The following is a 25305-nucleotide window of genomic DNA, read 5'->3' on the forward strand; positions in this document are numbered from 1 at the left end:
TAAGCATCTAGCTTTCTGAAGTTTCTGAGTTTGAGGCAGGATAACTTCCTGATGACTGAAATGAGTTCATATCCCTTCTTAAATTCTGTTGATGTTCCAGCAAATTGAATGAGGATGGTATGTGCCTGTGCCTATTTAAAAAAGGGAAAGGAGAACCAGTGGGAAAACCAATGTTTTCCAACATCATTTCTTTATTTTTAAACAAAATCAGAAAATAGCCATAATTAATCTAACACTTTTTCCTGACATTTTTCGACATCAACACATCTTAATACAACTACAACTGTTTTCATAACTTCCACCATTCACTTTCAACTCCTTTTAATAGGGATAATGAGTATGGATACTTGGCTCACTTTCACAATTTTTCTAACATTTTTAACATTAACATATTTTAATACAACCACTGCTTTCATTACTAGCATTATTCATTCCTATTATTAACCAGGAAAACTTTGAACTCCTTTCTAATGAGAATAATAATTCTAGCACTTGGCTGGCTCTCCCTACACTCTCCAATCCTGCTTTGCTGTACACATCTGGGCAGTCCAAAATACCACTTGTAATTTTATGTTTTCTACCTCCCAGCAGTCACAATATCATATCTAACTTACCAATTTCACCTAGAATAATTAACTTTGTCTTTTGTTAATGTTCTAAACCCTTTATCTCTTAAAAGCACTTTTGATCATTTTTTAAGCCTGTGCTGTATCCTGTAATGTGCCTTGAAGCTTTAGGCTTTGTTGATAAATTAAGGTTCTCTACGTATTGAAATATCTTCTTCAGCCTTCAAAGAGAAACACTTGCTTGGCCAGGCTTAGGGCTTAAGGAAATCACAGCTTTTATCTGAGCTTTGTGTAAATTTTTCTCCCAAGTTCTCATTTGCAAATGCTAAGGGTAAGATTTAAGGTCATTCTTAGTCTCACATTTGTAAAATTTTTTATGTCCTTTATCTGCCTTCGTCTCCAGAGTATAAATATATTTTATAAGTAGGTATGTGAGGGAAGGAGAGGAGATTTGGGAGATTTTGTTTGTTTTGTTGGTAGTGTTTGTTTTTTGGGATTGGTCAAAAGAGCAACATGGTATCATGGGGAAAACAGACTTTGGAATCTGGCCAATCCGAATTAGAATTCCAGTTTTGCCACCTATTAGCTCTGGGAAAGGAGACCGCTTCATCTTGCTGGGTTTTGTGGCAGATTAGCAATGTACAAAGCACCTGGTATGTAGCTGGACAACATAGCTAGAAGAATGGGAGCCACTCTCTAGCAGTGCGACCTTAGCAAGTCACTCAAGTGAGATCTCTGTGCCTCAATGTTTTTACACACAGAAGTGAGACAATAAAAGTGCTCTTATTCATAGAATTGTGGTGAGGTTAAATAAGTTTAATATAGTAGAATGCTTAGAACTCTGCTTTTCATGTGGTAAGCACTACAGGTGTGTAAGCTATTATTAGTACCACTGTCTTTATTACTATTACTATCACTGTTAGTTGTGGCTCTACCCACCAATATCCATGCTGAGAGTGTCAGGAAAATTTCCTAACCTCGCCAAATTTTTTGCACAGAGTAGGTAATCAGTAAATACCTCCTTGAATAATTCTCATTTCCACGTGGCTTATTTGGCAGGGCAGGGAGGGGGTCTCTATGACCACAATCATTTACACTGTTATTCTTGTTTCTGTAACCATTGCACCATCAGCAACTTCTACACCTTCAGTATCATAGATCTGCTAATTTTTTGGTGTGATACTTACTACAAAAGCACCTTATACAACTTTAGCCAATTTTTCAGTATCTTCCTAACATTGCTTTTATCACTATCTTACTCTATCTGATGCTTTATAGGGAATCTATAATTTATTGTGACTACTTGCCCACCACCATGTTAGTTTTAAGAGAAAAAGCCATAGAAAATGTTTAGCACAGGTCCTGGTACATAGTAGGAGATATGTATGTATGCATGTATATTTGCTAGTCTCAGTATTATCAAATATTTTATATAAATTATCTCATTTAATCTTTAATAAATGGTCCTATGAGGAAATACCCTATTTCACAGATGAAATAACTGATGTTCAGAAACAAATTGAGAACACAAGTTAGCAAATGAGAGATAGGATTCAGACTATGGTCTATTTTATCCCAAAACACTCTTTCCACTACATTTGGGGGGACTTTACCAGTTCTCCTTTTATCTTTTTCATAAAAAGTTTCAGTTTATTCCCACTCCTTTTTAGCATTAAAGTAGGAACATTGCTTTTTTAATTATAAGCGTTCCCCCTAAGTTCTATTGAGGTCTCTTCAAATCCACTTCCATTTGGGGTAATATCCTTTAAAGCTGGGCAAGGTTAAGCAAAAGGCACCAGGCTTCCACCTTTCTTACAAACATATTCCATATAGCAAGTGATTTAAAAGCCTTAAGATCAGACATAGATTCAAACACCATCTCTACACAGACTAGCTCATTGGGTCATTGTGTGTTACTCTACTTTAATCCTTAAAATAACTCTATGAAATCGGTACTTGTATCATCCCCAAATTGTAGCTCAATAGACAAGGGCTGAGAATGGCCCCACAGTTCACTATATGGCCAGCCATCCAGTTGGGAGTTCCCAAACCAAGACAGTATCAGCTCTGTCTATTGGGGACCCATGCCCATTTAGGGAGGCCTGCCTCATCGTCTCTGAGCCACAGAAGTGATCAATAGAGCAGGGATACCTGTGCCCCTCTCTGCTCTGCAGCCCTTCTTTCTCAACTCTTGTCTTTCTTGGTTTTGCCAGCTCATAATGGGTTTTGTTCTTTCCTTGAAAGGTTTTCACTTAGAGACCTAACTGCCGTATTCGATCTACTACAGCCATGGAATACTGTTCTACTGTTTTGTTGTTAGGAAGCTCAAGAGAAAACACAGCTGCAGCAACAAATCTGTGTGCTTTTGTTCAATATCAAGCAAGCTCAAGAGAAAACCATCTCTGTATCATTGGTGTAGTACTTTTAAAAGATCTGAAATAATCACGGCCAACTGCTAACATCTATTTAATCTGAGTGGTGGGCATACAGGTGTCATTTCCTATACTGTTCTGTCAGTTTGAAATATTTAATAATCAGGTAAAAATAACTAAGTAGAAAAACCTGTATGGTCTCACAAAGGCAAATAAAGTATGGTTTTCCTTATAGAGTTACTACTCACAGAATGAAAATACTTGTTACACACTGGAAAACAAGTAAACACAGCCAAATACTTAAATACTTAAATGCATAATTACCCCACAGATTACTTATTACTGTTTTCCCCAAGGTCTTAAAATATACACGTCTACTCCTCTGATTTGGGGTTTGATGGTCAAGGCTTTCAAGGGTCATCCTCTACAGTTAAAGGACCACCTGTAGAATGGATAGAAAGGCATGGGGCCAAGTCTGGAGATGACCAGAGGGGCCAAATAACTAGAAGCTGCACAGAGGGGCATTAATCACCATGAGGAAATTTAGTCTCATTCTTTCAGGCTAAGAAACATGTTCATCAACCTCCTAAGAAGGATTCCTTCTGTCAAGGGCGGACTTATGTCAACCAAGCTTACAAGATTAACGAATAAAATCAGAGTTCCAATATATTATTTTATAATGAGAAGTCTGTCATAGAGCCAGTGTACTGATTCCTTGTAGGAAAACTTCCATTGAACAACAAATTACAATTACATGATTAGCACAGTATGAGAAAAAGAGGAATTGTTAGCTACCTTTGTTAAATATTTAATAGTACCGCTATGAATTGTGCAAGACTGTTGAATCACAGATCTGTATCTCTGAAACAAATAATACATTATATGTTAAAAAAAAAGAAGAAGAAGAAGAAGATAGCAGGAGGGGAAGAATGAAAGGGGGAAAATCGGAGGGGGAGATGAACCATGAGAGATGATGGACTCTGAAAAACAAACTGAGGGTTCTAGAGTGGGGGGGTGGTGGGAGGATGGGTTAGCCTGGTGATGGGTGTTAAAGGGGGCACATTCTGCACGGAGCACTGGGTGTTATACACAAATAATGAATCATGGAACACTCCATCAAAAACTAATGATGTAATGTATGGTGATTAACCTAACATAATAATAATAAAAAATATTTAATAGTACCAAGCTACAATAGCCCAATGCATCCATCACCATATATGGGAAAGACCTGCCAATAAGAACAAAATGCTAAAAATTATCCATTGGGCAAAACTCTGTCATCTGGCCAGTGCCTAAATGGATACTGCCAAAGTTCGCCCTGCCTTCATAGTTATCAAAATCATCTTTGAAACCTTCTTTCATGAAATGTGCCGGTGTACTCAATCTTATAACAGGTCTTATAAGCCAAATTCTATCAGTTATCTTTCTTAGAGTTTATAAAAGACTCCATGTAGCAACTTAGGTTGCATCATAGAAAGATAAGAAGAACTTTATGAGGGCCCATCGTGTAATTCATGAAGTTGTTCATCAATGTATCCCAAGTTCCTAGAACAGTGCCAGTCACTTAATAGACAATAAATATTTCTAATGTAAATGAAGAAAATCCTCATTAAAAAATTTTTTAAAGTAGTTCAGCATAAACTTAAAGGCAGTACACTGTACATTTTAACTAATCATTCTTACTTCTCACTTGATAAACACAATCATTCAGGACCTGGGAACTTTGTCCTACATATACGTTTCCACATTCAGCCTGAGTTACTTACAGAAAATCTCCCCAAGCCATTTATCACCCATCAGCCAATACCACCACTTCTATCACCAAGATTTACCATAGAGGCCCATGTTTATTTTTTCCTCTGTATTCTAGTAGCCAAATCAGCACCAAAATGAACTAAGCATCAATTCTTGAGAAAGAAATTTTATCTTCTTCCTATACCAAAGAGCATACCAACCACTCTTACTGCAGGACAAAAGTAAGTATACAAATATTGCTAAAATCTGTATTTATAGAAACATATAGCACCCCTGATACTAAAATGGGCCTAAACAAAGAAAGTTTTTGGTGAAGTCATAAAGTTCTAGAAAGCATGAATTCAACTGTCCTTAAGGTAAAACCCATCCCAGCATGTGTGTACTGTGTATGTTTTACTCACTGCATACTGGAACTTTTCATTATATTCACGGTCATTGGCTTTCACTATCCGTTCCACTTCTAAAGAGAAAGAGAAATCAGGTATGAAACTAAATTTTTGACACAAAGAAACATATAACTCATTAAACTAACATCACTTAGGTTACTTTGATTGTCTCAAGGTTGCAAGAATTCTTTGCTTTGAAATTTGAAGGGCATTGGTTTTTTCCAGCCTAAATGTTGGAACGTGTGTTGGAAAGTCCCAAAATGGAAAGCTACAATGTGTCTCATTGTAATTCTGATGCCAGCCATAAAACAAAACATTATGTGTCTCTAATTTCTACATCCCTTTAGCTCCACAAAGACCCTTTCTTTCTCTTAACTCCAAGTAGTTCCTAAAGGAGAAGGCTGCTGAAAGTCAAATGCCACCCTGGGAAAGGATTTTTTTTTTTGGCTACGAAGTGACAAAATACGATACAGCCAAACAAAACTATTCTGAAGTGGCCAGTGAGGTCACTGACCTTATGGTCAATGAGCAAAGATGATATTTCTAAACAACCCAGGCATACTGAAAGGAACTACACATCACCAGGAGATGGAGACTTGCCCTTTGCTGGAAGTAGCCAAAAAAATATCTTCTGGAAACAAATGCAAACACCAGTGCAAATAACAAAATAGAAGAACAAAAAACTCACAGATTATGATGGTACATAATTAAAATTCGCAGAGGGAAAGAAAAGACAGTCTGGGGTTCGGTACTGTTCTCGGTTTCAGGCATCACTGCGGGTCTTGCAGCGTGTCCCCCCGCTGATAAGGGGGGGCTACTATAGCGATGAGGAAACACCAGCAGAGCACATTTTTGTAGTAAAAGTAGCAAGTTCTTGCTCCATTTTACTGAATTCAGAGTTGACAAAGGAATAATGATGGAATAATGAAAGCTATGGCATGAAGACCAGCAAAATAATCACCAGATATCAATGTTAACACTCATGGTGAGCGACTTCATCATTTCACCTGGAATTCCCTTAATCCCACAGTTCTCCATCTGGGTAAGTGAAAGGTGGTAAAAAGTATAGGGGTAGTGGTAAAAGTCAGAATTTGGAGAAGGTACATACAATTACAGAGATAAAGAAGACTGGAGGGTGGAAAGTAACTTAGTCATATATTAGGGATAGGGGAGGAAGTGTAAGGGGAAAGCAAAGAGAAGAAGAGCTGAAAGTGGAAATGAGAGGAGAAAGAAGAGGGAGATCAAGAGGAGGGGAAGGAAGAAAGGAATATATTTTATCACCACCACCATCCTCCAAACACCAGGCACTATGATTTTAAGAATTGACTACTTTTTCCCAAAAGTCCAAGAGGAATGTAAACAGCCTCTTTGGTTCAAGTCTCAAGTATGACACTGTGTTCACCTCTGAGAACTGCTTCTGACAAATGACACCCTGTCTTTGGTTATGGTTGAGTCTCTACCTTTTGTGGAATGTTTGTCTGTTTGACAACCACCTACATGGCTTTCTTCTTACCTACGTAATAACGTCAGTTCTCTGTGACTGTTCCTGTTTTCAAGGCTAGCTCACCTAATTTCTGGTAAGAACAATATTGGACTGATGTCCACAGCTGACCACACCAAGTGGACCTGCCCCTAACATATATAAGTCTGAAATCCAGAATTCACCAGGAGGCAACCTCTTAAACAACCATCCCCTGAAGGAAACATTTTAAACCCTGACTATAAAGGCACCATCCTCCCCTTCTTACTGGTTCCTTAACAAAGAGCAAAAAATCAAAGCCCAAAATGGCCAAAATGGTGACAGTCCCAGATTAAGTCCACTTAAAGCTTAAAAAGCTTGGATGATTTGTCTAAACATCCCTACCTTAACGCAAGCATAGTAAAACTGCTGACAGGAAAACAACAGATATTATTGGGAGGGTGACCATTGGGGGCTCTCTTCTACAAGGAAAAGGTTAACCTGGACCACCTGGCATCCTGCTTATAATTTAAAGAGTAACTTTAGCTGTAAGTCAAAACTTAGATATGCTAATTTATATATTTAATTGCCTTTAGTTTACATCATACACATTCAGATGATGATCATTTTTAAATTTCACATTTATACAGAGCACATCCAGGGATAGAATTCTATAGTTCTGCAGCTAATTTTACTCCAAATCCAGAATTTTGACTCCTGTCCAGTGTCTCCATGTAACCACCCTCCCCAAGAACTGAGAATAACCCTTTCCCAAAGTGGCCAGAAGAGTAATGTCTGTGCTAGAAAAGTCTGGATGTTCTTCTGGGTATCTACATTGCTCTTGTCGCAGGATACTCTGTTAGAGCCAGGAAGTCCTCTTTTGGCTTCTAAATCATTATTAAATCTTTATCTTTGCTCTGTGCTTCCAGTAGGTATGGTCTTTCTGAACTGAATCTTTATAGATAAACTCTGGCATATTTTCTATCCCTTCACTAAGCTCTGCTAAATTCTGGCTTTGGTTCTATATCCCTACAGTTTTCTGCCTTTAACCTAACTATGCTAGACTAAGAACGGACATTCTTCCATGTGCTAGGACAGTGCATGAAGGGATAGAAACCCCTCTTGGCAATAAGACACATCCTGCAAGAAAAGGAAGCTGAAAACAAATCCTCCATAAACAACTCCCATTGAGAATTGTTCAGAGGTTCAATGAATTAATGTCCAATATTTTGTAGGCATTGCAGGACCCTTCCAGCTGTGACAGTACTGAAAGAAAAGTACACACCGAGAGATTTAGGATCTACTAGGGTAGGCTCACTGCTACATAATCATTATCACTGAATTTGTGTGGTTCCATAAAGGAGTAAAGTGATACACAAGGATGTATAAAATACAGTGAGCCAGTATATGTTTAAAGTGAAGTTCAAAGATCTTCCGGTTCAAGATAGCAAACTAAGTATGTCCTTCTACCTCTCTTCCCATCCAGGTCTCACTGAAATAACAGCAATGTTTTTAAAAATAATTAAAACATAACAGTGCTGGAAAACAAGAGTGGAATCTAGCAGAGGTTCATAAATTTTAAAAATTCCCATTGAAGCCCCACAGAAGGTCCAGATTCAGTCAATAAATACAAAGGCTGAAAATGTGATATAGATAGGGTGACAGTCCCAGTTTATTCTTATTGTCTTGGCAAAATAACTTTTCACTTTCAAAAGTGTCCTGGCTTAGAAGATAAATTATCTGTGCACTCTAGTTTGGGAACATCACCAGAATAATTAAAGAAAAATTGAGCTCAGTGGGCCCCCCATATCCCCCTACTCTTGCTCATTAAAGAGATTAGGCAACATGCCTGGGGAGGAAACCAAGAGAGGGTGTTCAGATCTAAGAGAGAAGCACCTCTGAACCACCACATTGGCTATGGGAGACTTAGGTCCTAGTAAACCCTGCCTTACAGATGCAGCTGTGGGATTTGCCAGACTATAGACTATAGACTGAATGTTTGTGGCCCCCCAAAATCTCTATGTTGGAACATTCCCAATGAGATGGTATTTGAGGGCTTTTGGGAGGTGATTAGGTTATGAGGGTAGAGCCCTCATGAGTAGGATTAGTGCCCTTATAAAAGAGTCCTCAGAGTGTCCCTTGCCCCTTGCATCATGTGACGACACAGGAAGAAGACAGCCATCTATGAACCAGGAAGCAGGCTCTCACCAGACACCAAAGGCACTGACTTCTTGATCTTGGGCTTCCCAATCTCCAGACCATAACAAATAAATTTCTGTTGTTCATAAGCCACCAGTTTATGGTATTCTGCTATAGCAACCAGAAAAAGCTAAGACACACAGAAAAACCTCCCTGTGAGCTGGCTACATCACCAGCCCCTCCAATTTAAAGGAGAGGGCTGGCCAGGGGAAAGACCCTTACAACTGCCCTCTTATGTAAACACAAACCAACAACTGTCTAAGTCACCAGACATCTGAGGAAAATCAATAGTACAAAAGAGAAGGATGCAAGAGGAAGAGATAATGCTGAAAATGGATGGGGAAAAGAGGTTTTTTATGCTAATTAGCACCTTGAAGATATTCAAGAAGACATGGCATCCATGAAGCAAGAACAAGCTGATAGGAACAAAGATAACAGAACAAGAAAGAGTTCCAGGAATTTAAAACTACTTAATGGAAAAACAGGTAGGATAGACTGAAAATAAAATTGAAGAAAGTTCTTAAAATATATAGCAAAATGACAAAGAGGAGGAAGATGTGAAAAGAACACTTAGGAGAAGGGAACATAAACCATGGATAAGTAGAAATAATCAAATAGAGAAGAAAATTTCCCTGCACCAGAGTAAGACCTAACTCTTCAAAGTGAAAAAGCCACCAAGTGCCAATTAGAATGAATGAAAATGGACCCACAGAGCTCCACAAAATTTTGAGCTCCAAAGACAAAATATTTTAAAATTCCAGAAGAGAAAAAAAAAATGGTTAGCCCTAGAGACCTGAGAATTGGACTAACATAAAATTTCTCATCAGCAAAAAAGGATGATAGAAAACATGGAAGTGATGTCTTCTAGTTTTAAGGAAAAATATGCTTGAGCTCAGAATTCTATACTCAGCCAAATAATCAAGTGTGAAGGGGCAATAAGAATACTTTCAGACATGCGAGAATGTTTACATACAAGATCATCTCCAAAACAATGACTCACGAATGTACAACAGGGAAATAGTTTAAATATTAAAAATAAAATGGAGTTAAAGAAGATATAAAAGGATGATGATCAACTATAGTCAACAATGAAAATAAAATTACCTGACATGATCACCCACATACCTGTTCTAAGTGGGCCACAAATTCTACAGAAAAAGGAAAGGCTTGTCTATTTCCATTTATTTCACAGCCTGAATGGCAAAAATAAACCAGTTTCTCAGGAAAAGTACAATTATGTATTAGTTCTTGGCTCGAACAATAATTTCTCTAAGAAATCCTCATAAAGAAGCCATTGTTTGATACAAAGAACATAAAATGAGTTTTTAAGAGCTGTGTTTTGTAACAATTCTAGGGATGTCATTCCAAACACAATTCAGAGGGACCAATGCTAGGGTCTCGTACTCAGCTGGTTAAATTCAGGCATGTATTTTAGGACATTTAGACGAATAAATAAACTGCATGCCCTTCCAAAAAATCATCCTAATTATTATCTCTCAACTGCACTTGTGCTAAATGCTAAATGACTGAGTTTCAGACTGAAATTCCTGAAGAACTGCTATGCTGTGTTGCTAGCTGAGTACAGATTCTTGGGACAGAAAAAACAGTGTTAACATTCTTTTGTGACAGCTGAGGAGCCTAACAAAGACATTTACCTAAATAGGAAGCTATCCTTCATCATTTCAGCAAGCAAGGAGAAGGGCTATTAGCAAAGGCAGAATTATCTTAGACACTTATTTTGAATCTGCTCCAGAATACAGAAAAACAGATATAGTAAAAAAAATAGGTAATTAAACCCACAAAGTCCTACTTCATATAGGATAATGGAAGTAGCCTTCACTTTTTCAAAGTCATAAAGGCCAGTGTAATTTGATGCCTGCCTCAATCAAATAAAAGATCAATGAAGCATTCATAGAATGCTTATCTTTAAGCCATATGCTTCCTGTTACCTTATCCAAGGTAACTAAATAAGGATACCTCATTTATTTTATGAAGTGGTCATTTATAAATCAGTTAAATGTTAGGAAACATTTACTAAAAAGAGTAACCTTAGTTTAGGGATAAATGACCTGTAGTCTACCCCGTCGCTCCCTGCAATAATTACCTGATCGGGCAGATGATAGGTTTCAGATAATAAAACCATATCCACTTATGTATGTACATATGCTTGTCTTTCCATTTGGAAGGAAGAGATGCATCAAGAATATCAAGTGTTGGGGCACCTGGGTAGCTCAGCTGGTTAAGCATCTGTCTTCAGCTCAGGTCAAGATCCCAGGACAAGATCCCTGGGTCCTGGGATCTAGCCCAGGGTCAGACTCCCTGCTCAGCAGGGAGATTGCTTCTCCCTCTCCCTCTGCCCCTCCCCCTGCTCGCTCGCTCTCTCTTTCACTCTCTCACTCTCAGATAAATAAAATCTTTATTTAAAAGTTTTAAAGAAAAAAAAAAGAAGATAGGAGGGGAAGAATGAAGGGGGGAAATCGGAGAGGGAGATGAACCATGAGAGACTATGGACTCTGAAAAACAAACTGAGGGTTCTAGAGGGGATGGGGGTGGGAGGATGGGTTAGCCTGGTGATGGGTATTAAGGAGGGCACGTTCTGCATGGGGCACTGGGTGTTATACGCAAACAATGAATCATGGAACACTCCATCAAAAACTAATGATGTAATGTATGGTGATTAACATAACATAAAAAAAAAAAAGTTTTAAATAAAAGCCAAGTGTTATCCAATCACTAAAACACAACTTTGAAAGATGGGAGGGACATAACACAACCCTGCTGGCAATTTTTAACCTCAGTTGAGATGTTGTTGTTACGACTTTTAGGACCCATAAAAATGAGAGTTTGATGACAGAGCACTCATTCAAGAGGAGGAGGCCTGGATCTTTAAGCCAGAGCCCTGAGATTTTCCTTCTACCAACTATGTGTGTGAGCACGTTTTAACTCATGACCTCTCCTAATCTGTGGTTCCTCAGAAAAATAATGCCTTTGTGTTGACATCATTATATAAGAAAATATATGGAAAGCACTTTGCAAACAGAAAAATAACCGAAAAAAAAAAAACAAAACTATTTTTCTATAAAAAAAAAATAGCAAATAGGTGAGAAAAAGAAATCATCCAAGCTTGGATAGTCAGTCTTAAAGTTGCTTGTATTATTATTTCTCAAAGGGATCTGAAGTAATTTTCTGAATATTCTTAGTGGAAACTGGCAAATACCCATTGATTCTTCCCCAGGTTGTTGGGGGCAACACCCAACCCCTTATCTGGGCTGTTCTTCCTCACACTATATTAAGTTAGACAATATTCAGCTTCTACTTCCAGCAGGCATTTATGTCTTTTTTTCTCTTAGTTTGTCTATGAACAACTCCTAACACCTTAACATTTAAGACTAGTTGGTGAATGCAGTAGCTCTGTTAAAAGACCAAGAGTAAGGAGGAAGATTTAGGAGGCTTCCATTTGACCCATAGTGATTACAGCAACTATGAATTCCTAATTAATGAACACAACTGTCTTTCTTCAATTAACTCCAGAGCATTTTGTCCTTCACCAAATGTGGTTTGGGAGACAGTCTTCAGGCAACTGGCTTTAGATCCCCAAAATCATGAAATGATGAAGCACCACAAAAAAATTGGGGGCTCTGTATAAACCCTGATGACAGGAACTGGTACTTCCTCAACAATGTTGCTCCCAATCCAAAAGCTGAAGAATGTCTCCAAACATGGAGTGTCATCTGGGGCTTGGGGTTGTTGTTGGTTTTTTGGGTTGGATCAGAAGTCTCAGAAAAATACCCTCAAGCCAAATCAATAACTTAAGCTTTTTCCCTTCTGAATTTTCTTTCATTCTTCACAATCTGGTCTTGTGGTTGGGAGCCAAAGCAATTCATTAAAGACATGAGGAAAGAACAATGAGTGGGGAGAGCTTTTAAGAAAAGAGTTCCCCACCCTCCAAGATTTCCTGAGTTGACTCCAAAAGCACATTCTGATACAACTGAAAAATATGTGCCCTAAATCGGGGTTTCCTATTGAAACCCAGTGGTGACCTGCAGCTGCTGGGACTTACTGACATTTGAACAGCAAACTAAGGAGAATTGAGGCAAAAAAGAAAAATCTTCCCACAATTTTTTTTTTATTCTTGTGCTCACAAAAGAGTTTGGAAACAGAGTTAGGGGATTCAAACAAATACTAAAAGGCCCTGGGTTTGTTTTCCTCTTGGCTGAGCCAATTTGCTCATCAGGTCCAGATATTTGGAAAATTTGATTTATTGGAAGCTCTATTCCTCCCATGGCTTGCTATAGCTTCACAAAGAAACATAAAAATTTTTAACCAGTTCATTCTTCTTCCACCATACATGAATTGGATTACACAAGTTACAAGTAAAAATCTATAAAACCTTCATATAAGCCCGTGGCATATTGCTTTCTTTAAGTATAGATTCCACAACTAAAGAGTTAAGAATTACCACAATATAATGATAATAATAACAGCTAACATGTACTGAGCACTGGTTAAAAACTAGATACTATATGAACTGTTTTGCATACATTATTTCATTATTCCTCAAAACAATCCAGGTACCAACAGGTATATGCTATTATTTTACAAATGACAAAAATAAAGGCCTCACAAGATTATGCAGTACAATCAGATTTCAAACACTGAGCTGCCTTTCTTGTAAAAGCAGTGTGGAAGAGATTCTCGGTATAAGGAGATGGCAGACAGCACTGTGCGGAGTTGGCTGGGAAACTGAAAATTGCTGTGTGCCTGCATCCAGAGGTCAAGGAGAGGAAGAAGAGGACTCTGTGATTGAATACTATGTTCCATGGTATACTTCAAACATACACTCCCTCCCAATTAACCTTGCAGCCCTGTGACCTCTCACATTCCACTGCTTCTAGGTTTCTCTGTTTCTGGTGGAGGCTGTCCTAGAGAACCTCTTCTTCTTGGAGCTTTGGGGCAGTCCTTGCTGAGAATATTCTCCCAAACCACTGTTCAAAACGTACTGCTTTTTTGCACCCTTTCTCTTATGGGCCCAGTGCTAGACTGTTGGTTTTTATTTCTATTCTTTTATAATTTGATTATGTATAGCAAAAAAAATATAGCATTTTTATGGACTGGGCCAGGATCAGAGTGTTTTCTGTAAAGATGAAAAATAGCTTTATCTTCCTACAGCATCCCTTTCAAAAAGAAAAATAAAATAAGGATCTACCCCAAAAATCACAAGAGCCTAAAAGAAGCTGGAGGACATTTAATTTTACACTGTGAGACACATTCTGGCCATCCAAGGGAAAGTAAGCCACCTGTCACCAAGAGATTGGAAAGAACCCCAGGTAGAAAAGAAAGACACAGGACAAGGAAATCTAAAGAGGTCTCTTCACTGTTTGATATCTCAGGGGTTGCACAGGAAGCTGTGTTTTTCAAAGCTTACATTTGTTGTTTTGAGATGAATGGGGCTTATAAATTGGGTTTCTTTAGTACATATTGGTTTCTGTGCCTCAGACCCCTGAATACACAGGGCAATGAAAATCTGCTGGAGCCAAGACAAAGTGATTTATTCCAGAAATATTTATTGAGCTCCTTTGAGCAAGGCTCTACTGTAGACAGTAAAGGAAAAACAAGCAAGACAGCAATAGCTCTCAAAGGGTGAACATGCCCACAAATACCTGCACAGCTGGGAAGCAGAGGAGAGGCCTAGAAGCCATGGACACCAGAGAAAAAGAAAGTCAGGTCCAGATGGGTGGTGAAAGGCATCACCACCTGTCTCAAGCAGCTCTGAAGGGAATTCACGCAGCTAGACACACACTGGGGAGTATGGTAGGTTGTTTTGCCAAGCACCTTATCCAAGTCACTTACTGAAAAGAAAGGGAATTTGGTAGAGGTGGTCTGCCACCTAAGATAAAATATGGACTTTTCAAGAGGACATCTCCAGGTGCCCCTCCACTGTCCCTTCTAGCAAAATAGTGGATCACATGTGAAAAGACCAAAAGAAAGGGAGAGGGAGAGGGAGAAGCACACTCCCCACGGAGCAGGGCGATCCCAGGACCCTGACATCATGACCTGAGCTGAAGGCAGACGCTTAACCAACTGAGCCACCCAGGTGTCCCAAGAGAGTAGATCTTAAGAGTGCTCATCACGGGCGCCTGGGTGGTTCAGTTGGTTAAGCAACTGCCTTCGGCTCAGGTCATGATCCTGGAGTCCCGGGATCGAGTCCCGCATCAGGCTCCCTGCTCGGGAGGGAGTCTGCTTCTCCCTCTGACCCTCCTCCCTCTCATGCTCGCTGTCTCTCATTCTCTCTGTCTCAAATAAATAAATAAAATCTTTAAAAAAAAAAAAAAAGAGTGCTCATCACAAGAAAATTTTTCTCCCTTTATTCTCTTTTTTCTTTCTTTTTATTGTATCTACACAAGAAGATGGATGTTAGCTGAGCCTATTGTGGTAATCTTTCACAATATATGTAAATCAAACCATCATGCTATATGCCTTAAACTTACACAGTGATATATGTCAACTATTCCCAATAAAACTGGGAAAAAAATTTTTTAATTAAAAAGTGTTTGTTTTGGGCGCCTGGGTGGCTCAGATGGTTAAGCGTCTGCCTTCGGCTCAGGTCATGATCTCAGAGTCCTGGGATCGAGTCCCGCATCGGGCTCCCTGCTCCTTGGGAGCCTGCTTCTCCCTCTGCCTCTCTCTCTCTCTGTCTCTCATGAATAAATAAAAATAAAAATTAAAAAAAAAAAGTGTTTTGTTTCTGATTTTGATTTGCAAAAGTAAAATATTTTAGTCATGAAGGCTAAGATCATTGTCTCTTCCACTCTAATTTCCCCTATTACACTTTGCCTCATGTCATATAGCACTAGGATCCAGATGTCAAGTTGGAAATACATTGGCTTTGTGTTTACTGGAGTACATGTGATTCATGTCATTTCTGTATAGAGCTAAATCACTGGTAGTCTCCCCCAGGCTAGGAATGGTTCTCAGGAATACTACTTCCGTGGGGACTTGCCCAGTGTTTTAACATGAAGGTGCAGGGCCCAAGGTCATACAGCAACATGACCATGTGCTATAGACCTAGCACCAGAATTACATGGATCATGGAGGACACAGGTTTGCAATACAGACCCAGAAGTTAGCCTGTGCAGAATTCTTCCAGTCATCACACATGTAAAATTGTATGTGAAAGGTTTCATCAACTTAGTTAAAACAGAATTTATCTCCTATTAGGAATTACCAAGTATTGAGTATTTTCCATACTATATATAATAAGCACACCATATATTCTTTTTTCATGGGATTGCATAAAATAAAATTTCTTAGAATTTCTGTGCTTATAGAGCATAAACCCATTTGTAGCTGTACTATGTACAAGTACATCTGTAACAAGTCAGATATGAAGGAAACTTGATAGAGGTTTTCCCAAGGTTAACAATCATAAATTTTTACATGACATTCTGAAGTCATGAAGCTGAAAAACTATTCTAAACTATCATAACTTTAACTATACTAGAGGAAAAATTAAATTATCTTTCTAGTATTTCTATAGAAAATTATGTAGCAGAATAATGGTCATATAAGAAGCAAAAAAAAAATAGTGGGATGAAAGTATAGGAAGAAAAGTACTATAAAGGTATGACAGGCAGTGAATTAATGAAGATCTTAGGGGTTTTTTTTTTTCTGGATTTTGTGATGTGTGTGGTATTTTCAGGTTTTCAAAATTGTAATTTATAGGAATTTATTTTCTTACTCTAAATATTCCTTATTACACCTAATTTTGTATTTTGTCTTAGTTTAGGACTCAAAAAAACTGGATCTAGCCCTGACAACCCTCCCCCCTTGTTCATCCAACTCCAGCCAAAGACAGTCTCTTTGTTAATCCCATGAACACAACCAGGCACACACCCATCTCAAAGCCTTTGCACTTGGTATTCCCTCTGCCTAGGATGGTTCTTCCAGAGATCTACATGGCTCCTCTCTCACTTCCTTCAAATCTTTGCTCAAATATATCTTTCTAAATTCAGCCTTCCCGGATTACCCTTTTCAAAACTGCAGCCCCATACCTGCCTCTTAGTGCACATGATTCTCATAAAATTGCAGCCCCTCAAATGTATAGGATAATTTACTCATTCATTGATTTTGTTTACTGGCTTTCTTCTTCTCCCCCTAGAAAAATGTAAGCTCCATACAGGTTTAAGTTTTTTTTACTTCTTAAAATCTGTTTTGCTCACAGCTGTATCTGAAACCTCTGGAACAATGTCTGGCACATAATAGATGTTCAGTAAATACTTGTGAAATAGTTAGACGGATGGATGGATAAACAAGTAAGTAAATGAATGAACTACCAAAGTTCTGATTATCATAAGACAACCAACACTACCACAGTCAAACAAGATCATTCCAGCTAAAATCATTGAAATGTGATGTTTTAATTAGCTTATCGACCTTACAGAAGGTAAATTTACAATTCACAGTAGACAATTTCTGAGTTATTAAGGGTACTTTACAGAAAATACCATTTGGGGACTACTTCATAAGCTTTACGATTTTATTTCACCATTAAAAGAGTCTAGATTTCAAAGTTAAGCCCAGAAATAAAAATTATTATTTCCTTTAAATTAGGAAGTTCTGTTTGAAAAAAATAGCAAGCAACATTACATGAGAACAAGGTCCACCAGGAGACTCTAATTCAAATATTACTTACTAAAACTACTGAAAATAATAACAATCACAGCTACGATTAAGGGCTTGACATATGCCAGATACTGGCTCAAATACTGAATTAAAGAAGGGTTCTAAGATTTGGGTCTATGGAAGAGATATAAAAGCATTTTTAAAAATAAATGACTAAAACTCTTAGGGATAAAATTAAGGATTTTTCTTTTACTAAACCAAGTATGACAATTAGAATATTATACATTTGGAAATGCTAAATAAAGAAATGGAGAACTGGAACAAATGCATTTACAAATATGTTCTAAGTCCAATAAGTATATATGGCATACAATGTTATTCTAAGTATAATTTTATTATTCACTATAATGAGGTAGTTCAAAAATACTTATTTTTGTGTATATGTCATGGCTAATACTTAAACCTATTCTATCAGAGAATACTGATTAATATAGTCATTAACCATTATTTTCTTACTCAATTCACTATTCATTTCTTTATTCCTTATTCATAGATCCTCCTGATATATTGAAATACTCTTATAACTACTATAGAGTAGTAATATTTAATGTATTCTTCTGGTAAACTTATAAAACATTTTTAAAAATGTGTTTTTAAGCTTCCCACTATAATGGTGTAACTTGTGTCAGGATCAACCCATCTGTTGAGAACTATAAGAGCTAGATGAAATACACAAAATGTTTGAAAATACATAGAACAAAATCAGACAGAACTTGAAGGGCCAAGAACCAACAGAGAAGATAAAGGTATTGAGGTAAACCTGATATTCTGTACATTTCCCCTTAAGGTATTTGCTAATTCCTCAGCTTCCCAGAAGACAATAATTAGAGTTCAGAACCTAGCAGGGAAGAGGAGCCTTGGTAACACTCTAGGTTTCCAGTTGACTTCTAAAGGACTGTATTCTAGGAGTAAGAACTAAAAAATTAGACTAGGCCATATAAATACTGAAACCCAGCCTCATAGTATCTCAGTCCCTGACTGGATCAAGATACTCTGTTCCTTCTCTAACTGCTTGTGACAAGAAAAGTAAATTCTCCTCAACGAAGATAACATTATCCAGATCCCCTACAATTTTTTCATATTCAAGGTCTAGGTTTTTTCATATGCAATTTGTTTAATAATAAATTATCAAGTATGGCAGGAGACAACATCAAACTATTGAAAACCAAGAGAAAAAAATAGAAGATAGAAATTGACCTACAAATTATCTAGATATTGGAACTATCAGACATGGACTTTAAAATAATTGTGATTAACATGTACAGTAGAATTGATGACAAAATTAATAATTTCACTAGAAAACCAAATTACACATAAAAGAAACAAATACAAAGTATAGAATTTAAAAATATAATAATGTAATTAAGCATTCAACATATGAGTTTAACAGCACATTAGACAAAGCAGAAGGGAATAATTATAAACTAGTGATTAGAAAATATAAAAAACTGAACATGGAGGGAAGAAAAAAGTTGAAAATTATCAGAAAAAAGTATAAGTACATTAGAGACATGGTAAAAGGTCTGTCATATGTATAAATGGAGTCCACAAGAGAGAACTGAGAGAATAGGGAGTAGTAACAATATCTGAGGATATTCTGACTGAGAATTTTCCAAAATTCCAAAAGAAATCAAGCTGAAAAACTCAGAATCTCTATAAATTCCAAGCTAGATAAGTACAAAAAAACCATACCTATGCCCAGAATAATAAAAATGCTGAAAAACAAAAAGAAAATTTTTCAAACAGCCTGAAGACATATCACTTCAACAAAAGAATAATGAGAATGTCAGCTTACTTTTTAAAAGAAAAAGTGGAGGCCTGAATGTGATGGAATGGTACCTTTTTAAAGTGCCAGAAGAAAAGACTATAACCTTGAGTTCTATGCTCCATAAAAATATTTATCCAAATATAAATGCAAAATAAGGATTTTTTCCCCTAATAAAAAGTGACTGAACTCACTACCATTAGTTCCACATTTTTTTAAAAAATGAAGTCTTTAGGCAGAAGGAAAATTATTCCAGATAGAATCACAGAAATGCAGAAAAATGAAAAAAAACTGAAATATTGTAGGTAAATCTATACAAATAATGAAAATGTTGACAATAACGCATGTTATTTGTTACTGCTGTCTTGTTAGTATTAAAATATACCAAGAATTAAGTACATGATAACAATGGCACAGACAGTAGTTAAGGAGAGTTAAAATGCTCTAAATTCTTATGTGGCTCACCAAGTAGTAAGAGTACTAAATTAAATAGATATGTTTTAATCTTAAAAATAACCACAAAAAGAATATTAAAGGAATAAGTAACAAGCTAATAGATGCTTAGAAATGGAATAGAAATAGTGCTTATACAAAGGAAGGAAACAAAAAAAGAAATGTAGAATAACAAATAGTAAGATAATTGATTTAGTCATAAATATATCAGTAATTATCTTAACCATAAATGAACTAAATACCTCATTTAAAAGCCAAAGTTTGTCAAACTATATTTTTTAAAACCACAATATGCCACATGTTAAATTTAAACACATTAAAGGGTTAAAAGTAAAAAGATAGAAAAAATATATAACATATAAACATTAATAAAAAGAAATCTGCTAACACTATACTAATCTCAGATAAAGTAGACTTCAATACATAACAATTCCTAGAGATAAATAGAGCCATAGTAATAAAAGATTATTCTTCCAGAAATATATAATTCTAAGTTTGTATACATCTAATAATGTAACCTAAAAATATATAAAGCAAAAACTGACAGAACTAAAGGAGAAATAGACAAATTTAAGAATATCTTGATAAACTAAAATATGGCTGTGATGTAATTTTAATGTGTCAACTTGACTGGGCCATGAGGTGTCTGGATATTCAGTCAAATGATATTCCCCATGTGTCTGTGAGAGTGCTAATATGAAAAAGACCTTTAAACATCTGATAATCTTTAATGTAGGTGGCAGAATAGATATTCTGTTGTTCCAAACTACAGAACAGAGAGTAAACTTAAGGATGTGAAATTCTAGTTAATGTGTAGGAGAATTTACTGTCCAGAGGATGATCCATCTCCTAAATTACATGCTTGAACATGTTAGAGTAAATATTCAAGGAAATATTCAGCAACACTACAGGAATAGATTGTCGAGCTGGAAGAAATTCTGGACAAGATGATTTTGAAGACCCTCCTAATTTCCAGGTTTTATCATTCTATACAACCTAAAGCTATATTAATAGAATTATTAGATTAAAGAGAGTACCAACTGGAAATAAGGTATAACATTTAGGAAAGATGTCACAACGGACACCATAGATTTAAAAGTTATCTCCACAGAGATGAGTAGAAGCCATGATAGAAGAGGAGCCCTCTGAGGAACACATTATACAGACAAAAGAGTATAGAAGACTGAACCAGGGGAAATTCCACCACTGAGGTCCAGTGAAGGAGACAGGGTCATAGCAGTCTGAGAAGCAAGAATTTCCACAAGAGTCATGAAGACCAAGAAAAAAGAGCATTCAAGAAGAGACTATACACCCCACCCCCAAATCCACAGAGAGGTGATAAAGGATGATGTTGAGCAACAACTCCTTTAGAGAATCTCCAGTGACTGGTGGTTTTTTAATAGCAACCCAACCTAGCCTATATCCTGAGTAATAAAACACCAGATTGCTCAAAGCCTATGTAATACCTCAATTAGAGCAGCACACAATTTTTGGAAGTGTATGAGAGCCAGAAGACATCTCTTTTCTACACTTTCTATTTATAACTGTGCACAATAACTATGATGGCAAATTTTTAAGTATATAGTGTACTCTCTGTGGAGAAAAAGACTTCTATCTAAGCACAACATAAAAATCTAGAACATAAGTAGGACTAAGAATATCAATGTTGCCTCTTCCTTCCCTCCTAGTTAAAAAGCTGATGAACCAACGATTGGATAACTTATGCCTTACAATACTTAGGATGAGCAACAAAGATATAGTGCCTGGAATAATTCCTATCGTCTTTTGGCACAGAATATCGTAAAGTGAAATGGAAGGGACTGGGCATTTCTCCCTCATTTCTAGTGGTACCAAATAAAATTTCCCATGTCCTATTCCCTCTAGACACCAAAAAGTTATGAAAATGTGCAGGAGAACTCATTTGAAAATACTAACCCCAGGGGTGCCTGGGTGGCTCAGTTGGTTAAGTGTCTGCCTTCGGCTCAGGTCATGATCCCAAGGTCCTGGGATCAAACCCAGCATCGGGCTCCCTGTTCAGTAGGGAGTCTGCTTCTCCCTCATCCCCGCCCCCACTCATGCTCTCTCTTGCTATCTCTCGCTCTCTCTCTCTCTCTCAAATAAACAAATTTTTAAAATCTTTATTAAAAAAAGAAAGAAAAATACTAACCCCAAAGTTGTAAGAGTTTTTGTAAAACTAGCACTGTCTTAGTATGTCACTGACTGGCCAGTACTGATTATCACTTCATTCTAATGGCCTCATTTTTGGTTAAACTAAGAAAATAGAGGATTTTGAAAAAATTATATCCATTTTTTTCAAACAAATTATTATATTAGAAACCAAGTTCAAGGGCGCCTGGGTGGCTCAGTTGGTTGAGCGACTGCCTTCTGCTCAGGTCATGATCCTGGAGTCCCTTGATCAAGTCCCGCATCGGGCTCCCTGCTCGGCAGGGAGCCTGCTTCTGCCTCTGACCCTCCCCCCTCTCATGTGCTCTCTCTCTCTCATTCTCTCTGTCTCAAATAAATAAATAAAATCTTTAAAAAAAAGAAACCAAGTTCAAACAAAAACTAATACCTTCACAAGTATAACTGCAAAAGTACTTAAAGAACTTTTGGATTTGTTGTTGTTCCATAAGGAATAAACGCAAGCAGAAATAACACTCTTTAAACACATATATTCATATACATGTACTTTTATATGCATTGATATGGTGTCTATAAGGGTAGGTTCCATCTTACATATCTTTTTTATCACCAATCCTCTACTGCAGGACCAACCCACTATCTGATAAGTAATAGAAGCTCACAATGCCTGAGAAGCAGGAATATAAATTCCAACCAAAAAACTACCTCCTTTGTAAGCACAAAAGCTGCATTGCCTAGGGCCCATAATACTTTGAGGGACACAAAAATGTTTAAATTTTTATTTTAAAATTAGAAGAAAAAAATAAATATAATAATGGATTCATAATAATAAACCCAACCTGGATTACATTTGTCTTTATACCCACACAACTGTAAAACATACTTTTTAATATTTTATGGAGGAAGGGGCCAACAGAATGCCAATGATAGACATAACGTGACCTACTCTACACCCCATAAACATACCGAGGGCTTCCCTGTGGAGTGATGCATACTGGCTCCACAACCTCCACATTTTGGAACCAAGAACAGCTTCAGCCAGTTTAAAGAAAACCTCTAATATCTACTTCTTTTCCTTCCCATGTTACCAAACTACATGAAATCTCAAGAATTTTACACAAGAATAATGGTCTTCATATGCCTTAAAATGATTTGTCTTGGGCCTCCCCTAAAGCTACATAGAAAGGGTGAATTACCAAGAACAGAGAACTTTGGAGAAGATGGGGCAGGAGAACCATAGCTCACCTTGTCCCCAGGGATACAAACCAGATAACACCCACATGAGTGTAAATAACCCAGAAACCACCAGAAGTCTGGCAGGACAGACTCTCCACAGCTAAATGTAGAGAAGAGGACACATCAAAGAGGATAGGAAGGGCAGAGATGTGGTCAGAACCTCAAAAGACCTATGCGACTGTTATGGAAGGGGAGGGGCAACATGGGTGCAGGGATTGGAAAGAAACAGACCCTCACAACAGGCACTCTGGGCCCAGAGAATCCCCATAACATTTGGCTTTGAAAACCAGAGGGGCATAATTTCTCAAGTTCTTACAATCAGCAGGGCTTAACACCTGGAACTTCAAAAATCCACCTGTTCCACTCTGGGAAAGCCTGGAGGGAGGGCAATAGGGAACTGAGTCCCTACCCTAAAAGAGACAGCACAATAAATATCCCCAAGGACATACAGCATAGAAGAAGCAGTTTGAAAAACACCTGGAGTTTACAGGAGGGTGACTTGTTTACTGATTCCAAAGAACGTAACGGAGAAGCTGTCGTCCTTGGGAGACTTCTCAAGGAACAGAGGAGCTGATGGACACCATTTCCCTCCCTCTCCCCTCAGCCTAGACACAGGGATCCCTACAGGAACCAGCACAGCACCAACACTTGCTATCTAGCTTGCTAACAACTATGCCCTGCTGCTGCATTCTCCAGGGGCATGTCCCTCCAGTGAGGCCTCACCTCCAGGTTCCCTCTCAAACCAGACCCAGGTACAACCTTTGCTAATACCAGCGCCCCACCCCCAGTGCTTCTGTGGATCCATCCCCTCCAATGCGCCATTGGCCAGAACCCACCCAAAGTGGTGTCACAAACCTGGCAGTGTGCAAGCAGCCCCAGTAGGGGCTGGCAGCACTCCACAGTAATTCCTGCCCTCAGGGAGAGGGGAAGATAACCACACACACCCTTTCAACAATGGCCCAGGATGGGCTGGGGACAGACATGTGGTCTGACTACAGGCCCCACCCACAAACTTTTTGAGGGGACAACACAGGGAAAGTTCCCTGCAGTTTGGTACTATTCCATTTCTGGCAAATGCCTAGTCAACCTAAGCCCAACGCAGCCCCAGACTGGCTCACTAACAACACAGGAACCAAACCCTACCCACAACAAGCAAAGAGGGCCATTGCAGATGACCGGACTGAAGGCAAATGTGGCTCAGCCACAACAGCATGGTGTACACAATACACATAGGAAATATCTCTGAAACACCAAGTGAAGAAGGGACATTGCACTGGAGAGCACTAAAGGACTTCTTCATAATGCCACTACTTTCAAGAGCAGAAGATCTTGCTAATCTTCCTAACACATAGAAACAGACCCAGAGAGTTACATAAAATGAGGAGACAGGGGAATATGCCTCAAATGAAACAGGGCAAAATCACAGCAAGAGACCTAAACAAAATGGAAATAAGTAATATGCCTGATAGAGAATTTAAGGTAATGGTGATAAAGATACTCCCATGACCTGAGAAAAGAATGGAGGACTTCTATTAGACCCTCAACAAAAAGAAAAAGAACTTTAAAAAGAACCAATCAGAGATGAAGAACTCAATAACTAAAATTAAAAATATACTAGATGGAACAAAAAAATACACTATATGAAATAAATGGTAGACTAGAAAAAGAACAGATCATCTACCTAGAGGTCAGAGTAATGGAAAACAATCAAGCTGAACAAGAGAGAGAAAAAATAATTTTAAAAAAATGAAAATAGACGTAGGGAACTCAGTCTCCATCAACCATAACAACATTCGCACTATGGGGACCCCAGAAGGAGAAGAGAGAGAGAAAAGGGGGCAGAAAATTAATTTGAAGAAATAATACCTGAAAACTTCCCAAATCTGGGAAGGAAACAAATCCACCTGGATAGAGAGCCCCCAACAAAATCAACCCAAGGAGGCCCACACCAAGACACATAGTCATTAAAATGGCAAAAAGTAGTGACAAAGAAAAAACCTGAAAAGCAACAAGAGAAAAGAAAACAGTTACATACAAAGGAAATGCCATAAGGCTATCAGCTGATTTTTTGGCAGACACTTTGTAGGACAAAAGGGAGTGGCATGATATATTCAAAGTGATGAAGAAAAAAAAAAAAACTGCAGCTAAGAATTCTATCCAGCAAGACTATTATTCAGAATAGAAGGAGAGATAAAGAATTTCTCAGACAGGGATGCCTGGGTGGTTCAGTTGGTTAAGCATCTGCCTTTGGCTCAGGTCATGATCCCAGGGTCTTGGGATTGAGTCC

General features: G+C 37.8%; 1 protein-coding gene across 1 annotated transcript in view; it reads right to left on the reverse strand.

Moving 5' to 3' along the window:
* The window catches only part of ATP8B4 (ATPase phospholipid transporting 8B4 (putative)), a 160095-nt gene that overhangs the window by 110792 nt on the left and 23998 nt on the right, over positions 1 to 25305 (reverse strand). Inside the window, exon 3 of the mRNA XM_081831858.1 lies at positions 5098 to 5156. Within this exon, the coding sequence (XP_081687984.1) occupies positions 5098 to 5156 (59 nt within the window). The remainder of the gene's footprint in view (positions 1 to 5097; positions 5157 to 25305) is intronic.

This window comes from Leptonychotes weddellii, chromosome 9, assembly GCF_054177405.1.
Source record: "Leptonychotes weddellii isolate Sample4059 chromosome 9, ASM5417740v2, whole genome shotgun sequence".
NCBI lineage: Eukaryota > Metazoa > Chordata > Mammalia > Carnivora > Phocidae > Leptonychotes > Leptonychotes weddellii.